We start from the raw sequence: 6,829 nt of genomic DNA, 5'->3' as shown, positions 1-6,829 counted from the left end.
TGGCCACAAACAACTGAAAGCTGGTTTCCATGTGACGCGTTTACAAATGAACAAAGCACATTGGTACAAACCGGCATATCACACATTTAAATTACATCACACTAGATTACACCACAAAAGGATAGACTACTCCAATACAATTACATTACATCAAAAAGACTAGCTTTGAGAATAGCGTAGCCTTGCTAATGATAGGTAGGCTGTCTCCCGCAGAATTCACCGAGCGATTTGGCAAGTAATTAGCTTTTTTTTCAAATTGTTTCAAAGCATAGCACCACTAGACCGAAAACTGCCTTTAAGAACGTTTATTTTAGGCTTTGCAAGTACTAAGTCTATTTTACCGTTCCTGAGGTCGTATTTTGTTCTCACAATCGCCGACTTTCAGAAACAAGTTTCTCAGATAAGGAGCATATTGCTGTTTACTGATTTCAATCAGGAATTCCAACTCTTCAAGAACAACAGCAGATGGGTGTCAGGAATTGCACATAAAAATGACACAGCTTTTTTTAACAATGATTACGCCAATATTAAACTCGTTGTCTACCTAATACAAACATTTAGTGTGACGCAGCTGAATGGATAGAAAAGAGGTGTTGAAGAGTGTTTACTAAGTAATGATCAGCCGATCAGAATAATTAGAATACTGTTAGTGCTCAAAACGTTAAATCGCTGGAGTAAACAGAAAACAACCTCTTTAGAATGTTGGATAGCCAAATAAAAATTCAAAAAAGTCTTGCATCTGTACCTAGTTCATTTCTTTGCTGAGAATATGTTCATTGCCCTTTGTGAAAAGTCAATTGTTATCCCATAAGTATTTGTCACATTGGAGGAATCGTTGACAATGTCCTTGGCTTCACTTTTGCGGTCTAGGAATTCCTGGTAGGACTGAAGGCGCTTCATAATCGGTTGGTTCAGCTCGCGCCTCCGCACACTTAGTTTGCGGTCTGAATCTTCATATCTTTCTATTCTCCTCAGTTGCTATTGTTGTTGTTGTTGCTGCTGATTCTACTAGGTAAATTAATTTAGTCTAGCTAAGAAATTTTCATTGAATACAACTTGTTTTGAAATGTCCTACCTCTTATATCAGACACACAATAACTTTGAAAAAGGCCACTGAGGAATCAAATTCACGGTAACAGAAAGTAAGTACGTAAGTGATACAAAAGGTAGGAAAGAGAGAAAGTATAAACTAAGTTAGTTAGGCGGCTGGTTAGCCAGCTAACTAGAAAGCAAGCTTGCTACCAAGAAGGCCAGGAGGCAAGTAAACAGTGTAGTATTAAAAACAAGGTGACAAGAAAAAACCTATGTAATTTTCGCCTAGGCCCTAATAAACAGAGAAGAGAAAGTAAAATCAAAAAGAAATAAAATGAAAGATAGAAATACGGTAGGTTCAACGATTATAAAACTTGCAACCAAAAACATCACAATATTCCCAAAAAAACTACCTATACGAACTACATAAATTACTAAAATCTGTTCATATGCTATTCTAACTAATTTAGTCAATTGTACGCTATCTCAACTTGATTTGAAATGTCCTAAATCTAAAACCGCTGCAGAATAATGAAAAATACTACAAAATAGAAATACGGTCATTGATAACAATAATGAGTACCTAACGTGAACTAAAGTGCTAACAACTATTTACAAAACATATTTCTCCTAAAAACTATTTACATGAGCTACATTAACGACTAAAAGCTACCCAAGGAAGCTATTCTACCTCCATTTTGTCAGCTTTAGTCTACCACATTATTTTCAAAACAATTTGGCTACAATTGCCTTTAAATGTCCTAAATCTATATCAGATAAATATTATGTGACTTACAAGAAACTACTGGAAAATAATTAAAAATAAAAGAGATATCCATAGCCAATAAAAGTTGCTATCTAAAAGCTACTGTTTTCACATGAATAAGAAATACAAACTACTAAAAACTATCAAAAAATTTTTATATTAACTATTCACAAATAGTCGGAAACAAATATTAAAGAGACTTACATGCCAATCCATATTTAATTATAATGTTTCAGTAAATTGCTCCAGTTCTTGAATAATCTCTTCCATATTTGGTCTCTGCACAGGTTCTGTCTGCAGACACCTCCGTACCAGGCCTCTTAGCACACGGTTCGTCACCATTAAGAGTTGCTCTTCACGCCTTTCAAGGTCTGGTAGTTCCCGGATGCACATTTCGCAGAGAAGGACACCAAAGCTGAAAACATCAACCTATAAAAACAAAGAATAACGTTATTATGAGTTTTGAACTACTAATACATTTGTCGTCAATTTCTAAAAAAAAATACGAACTTTTACCTCACACTCACATCCTCTTTGCCGATACTTGTCGTTGAAAGGAAGTAAAAGCGTTGTGAATTTTTTTGGCTTGTGCATTCTTTTTGTTTTAATTTAGGTCTTAATCCAGGGGCGGTGCCTCGCATGGGACGTTCGTCCCGTTGCACCTGCCCCTTTTGGGTCTTGCTTCTTTTTTATGCTATATACTGTAAGTGGAGTACCCAATAAAGCTGTTAAAAAAAAGGTAAAAATCGTGAGGCTGTCAAATACCCCGGGGAAGACTAATGCCCGGGGCCTCAAGAAGGACAAAGGAGCAAAATGTCCCCACTAATGCCTGGGGGGATTGGCGCTGATAGAACCTCATAGCGAGACTAAGAGCAAAGCCTTTGATGTGAAAATTAGTTTTGCTTGCATATGAATGGAAAATGATTTTCATAATAAAAACTATACACGAAGACTCGCTTTCATAATGAGGTTCAAAGCAACCCGGAAATGATTTATTAACTGATATACAGGTATAATTAAGGCATCTCGGTGTTGTTCTTTGCAACAACCTTTCTTGGAGGGCCCATATCTGAAAGATTTATGAGAAAGCTTCTAAAAGGCTTAATATTCTAAAAGATATCAAGTACACTGTTGACCGGACCACTTTAAGAAAATTGTACAAATCTTTGGTGCGTCCTCTAATGGAATACGCTGACGTATTCTGGGACAGATGTACTGAAAGCGAAAGGGACCTCCTCGAGCATGTGCAATATGAGGCAGCTAAAATCGTAACCGGGGCTATGAAGGAGACCAGCAAGCATCGTGTTATGCAAGAACTTGGGTGGGAAGATCTCAAAACTAGAAGAGCCATTCATAAATTGCTGTTATATTTTAAGATCGTTAATAATTTTTGTCCTAGTTATTTAGTTGATTTATTACCCTTACAAGTTAGTGAAAGGACAACTTACTCCTTTCGTACGGAATCAAATTACTCTCTTCTTGCAAGCTGCACTGAACGTTTTAAAATACATTTTTTCCCTCAACTACTACCTTGTGGAATGACATTAGTTTTGACATCGAATCCATCGGCTCTTTTAAAAAAGGTTTATTTTCCTTTTACTATGTACCTAGTTATAACACTACTTATGATTTTGCTATTGATAGATTTAATGCAATTTTCCACACTCGTTTACGTTTAGACACTTACGCGCTTAACTATTATCTTTATAAAATAGGTTGCAAAGAAAGCCCCGTGTGTGTTTTTGTGGTTTCTAAAGCGAGACAATTAAGAATTTTCTGCTTGAATATCCACTTTATTCTGCCCCTAGAATTAATCTGCTCTCCTCTGCTGCTCGCATATTTGCTGACAGGTGGTTTTCCATGTCTAAAGCACAAATAGTATCAGTTTTTCTGTTTGGATCACAGTTACTTTCTCCTAAGCAAAATAATGATCTATTTGTTCATGTCCAGTCTTTTATATCTGAATCGAAGAGATTTTATAAAAGTACCTAGATGTATTTTCCACCTGTTAGCATTGCTTAATGCTGCTTTTTGTTAATTTTGCTGCCGCTCTGACTAATTATTATTTAATGTTAATTTTTTCAATTCATTGTTATTTCGAAGTGAGCCCTCTCGATGAGTTTTTTTTTTCTCTTAGGGCAAACTTCGAAAATAAAATATGTTTAATTAAAAAAAATTAAGGCTTTTAAAAAACGTAGAACAAAAAAAATCTACCAAACTTGAAATAAAAAAACGGCCTCTGTTGTGAAAAAAAAAATAGGTTTTGATTTATCAAAGGGCGTAAAAAAGCAGTTAGTGTTGTGCCCTTTTCAGAAGTTAAGCAAGCATTGATCTATGAAACCGTGTAGGAGATATTTGATATATTACTTCAAAACAAAGTATAGGCGATTTGAAGTTTATACATTCAAGACTAAAGCAATTTTACGACCACAAACATATTTCGATTTCTTGGCACTTTAAGAACGTTTGCGAAAAAATATGTAAATTCGGCAGGGTTTTCTTAATTTTGGATGAGTAAATGTGATGTCTGCCAATTAGAAGTGCATGATGTAGAAGTATATCCTCAGTATTATCGACTAAACCCAGACACGTAGGTAGCGTCAAAGGAAAGTCTTGTGGCTTAACCTTATGCTGTATCAACCAGTATTGTACGTTTTGCTAAAAATTTTGAAAATCACGTTCCCACAAGAGATAGATCAGGGTTTCTGTGTTTTGTTCACAGAAGGTACAGACATCCGTTAAAGAAATACTTATTTTATAGAGGTAATCGTGCGTGGCAATTCTTCTGTGAAGGAATTTAAATTGGAAAGTTAGAAGTTTAGTTTCTCTAGTGCAATAAAAGCGCAGAATATATGACTCGTCCCATTTTATCGAATTTTCGTAATTTCTGCAGTCAGTTATTCATTTTCTCTGGCTTTTAGCTGGTGTTGAACTGATTCCTTTAACGATTAATTTATATGCTTCTTTGCAAAAGCATTTTTTTTAAAATCTCCGACCCGGTTTTAGAGGCCAATGCCTGTTACAGATCTTGCAACCACGGAATGTTTCGTAGAGTATAATGGTTATGCATGTAATTCACGTTCATAAGCCACGGTCAATTTGCCCTTAAGGTCTTGTAAGGCGTTCAATTTTTGTTTTATCCAAGCTTTAAAATAATATATAGGTTTGGGTAGTTTGCTCTAAAACTGAGCGCGACAAGGTCAAAAAGTTTTAGTGTTAAATAGAGCTACCCACATAACATTTGCGACCCATCGGGTTAAAACAATCTTGGGGCACTACAACCATTCTCCAACAATCTTAAAGAATCTCAAAGAACCACTTTTTAACTCAATACATTCTACCTACCATGGCTGTTTGACTCGAAGAAAGTGCTTCAGGCGCGCTGTAAATTGGAGCTCCTGGAGCCTTTGTCATGGTCTGCTGAATGAAATTAGCGGTGCCGTAATCTGATACTTTAGCTCTCCACTGATCGCCCTGTCGCCATAGCAATACGTTAGCACTACTGACATCCCGGTGAATAATAGGAGAGGGCTTCTTCTGATGAAGATAGTTAAGTGCTAGGACTACATCTAGAGAAATGACAGTGATTTCTGTTTCAGAGAGTTTACGCTGTTCTAACAATGCTCGTAAACTTGTTTCCATGAGCTCGGTGACAAACAAAGGGCTTCCGTCATCATTTGTTGCTCCAATGAATTGTAACAAGCAAGGATGGCGGCATCTTGAAGCAATATTCATTTCTCTCTCAAACAAACGTCTGTTATGAGGAGATAAAATTAACTCATGAATCTGTTTCACCGCTATACTACAGCCGCAGTATGTTCCCTCGTTAACGCTTCCCCAACTTCCCCTCCCAAGGCACTTGTCTGTCACTTGAATTTCATGGCGGGAAATGACCCAATCACATGTTTCTTGTTGATGCTGTTGGTTTAATGTTTGCCGAGCTGATGCAAGACTCAACTCAAGTTCATTCACCTCCTGTACTTTTACCCTTAGCTCATTCTCTAAGGTGAAAATGCGTTGCTGTATGCTAGCCACTTCTTCATCTTTTTCTCTAATTTGCCCTTCACAGTTTGCCAGCCGCTCCTCTATCTCTGCCCGTTCTCTTTGTGAGTTTTCTTGTTGTTGTTCTTTTTCTCTCAACTGCTCATGTAGGCTGGCCTCTCTCAAGTCTCTCTCTTGCAATTGTTCTTGGCAATTTGTCAGCCGCTGTTCCATCTCTGCCCGTTCTCTTTGTGAGTTTTCTTGTTGTTGTTCTTTTTCCCTCAGCTGCTCATGTAGGCTGGCCTCTCTCAAGTCTCTCTCTTGCAATTGTTCTTGGCAATTTGTCAGCTGCTCCTCCAACTCTGTCCGTTCTCTTTGTGAGTTTTCTTGTTGTTGTTCTTTTTCTCTCAGCTGCTCATGTAGGCTGGCCTCTCTCAAGTCTCTCTCTTGCAATTGTTCTTGGCAATTTGTCAGCCGCTCCTCCATCTCTGTCAGTCGTCTCTCTGAGTTTTCCTGTTGTTGTTCCTTTTCTCTCAGCTGCTCAGGAAAACTTGCCTCTCTCAAGTCTCTCTCCCGCAACTGTTCTTGCCAATTTCCCAATTTTTTTTGTAAGATATCTGTTTGTTGCTCTGTCTGGCTTAGCTGTGGGATCAAGTTGGCTTCACGTTCTCCCTTTTTTCGCGATTGTTCTTGTAAAGAATGCAGCGTTGGTTGTATTTCCCCATCATTGCTTGGTAAGGTTTCTGAGCAATTGAAAAATACGAACTCATGAGATTTTTTTCCGCAGTTTCAGTAAGGTATTTCCTTCTTTGTCACAAGTTACTGATCTAAATTGGCTTTAAAAGGAACAACAATTAATAAAAACAACAACAGCAACAACTCATAAAAATCTGGATGTTCTATTTTTAAACAAAAGTTGGTGAACAGATCATCCAAGCCATGAGACTCTTGCATTAAAGGAATTTTACATGAGAATACAACAAAACAATCAATATTGTGCGTTTTTGAATAAATGAGGAGGAGAATAAACCCCCCAAAAAGGAAAAATTC

General features: G+C 37.2%; 1 protein-coding gene across 1 annotated transcript; it reads right to left on the bottom strand.

Moving 5' to 3' along the window:
* Positions 1–2,020: 2,020 nt before the first annotated feature.
* On the bottom strand, positions 2,021–6,369 carry LOC146452982 (dual specificity protein kinase shkC-like). Its single transcript, XM_085097160.1, has 3 exons — positions 6,141–6,369; positions 5,144–6,059; positions 2,021–2,227 (listed from the first exon to the last, which is right to left on the bottom strand). The coding sequence occupies exons 1-3, from the start codon at positions 6,263–6,265 to the stop codon at positions 2,021–2,023; spliced, it is 1,248 nt and encodes a 415-aa protein (XP_084953286.1). The 5' UTR covers positions 6,266–6,369.
* Between the last annotated feature and the right edge of the window lie 460 nt (positions 6,370–6,829).

The sequence above is a fragment of the Pavona decussata genome, unplaced genomic scaffold (genome assembly GCF_977016875.1).
Source record: "Pavona decussata unplaced genomic scaffold, jaPavDecu1.1 SCAFFOLD_356, whole genome shotgun sequence".
NCBI classification, from domain to species: domain Eukaryota; kingdom Metazoa; phylum Cnidaria; class Anthozoa; order Scleractinia; family Agariciidae; genus Pavona; species Pavona decussata.
Note: the sequence above shows the minus strand (reverse complement) of the source record. Positions and strands in the feature narration are given on the sequence as shown.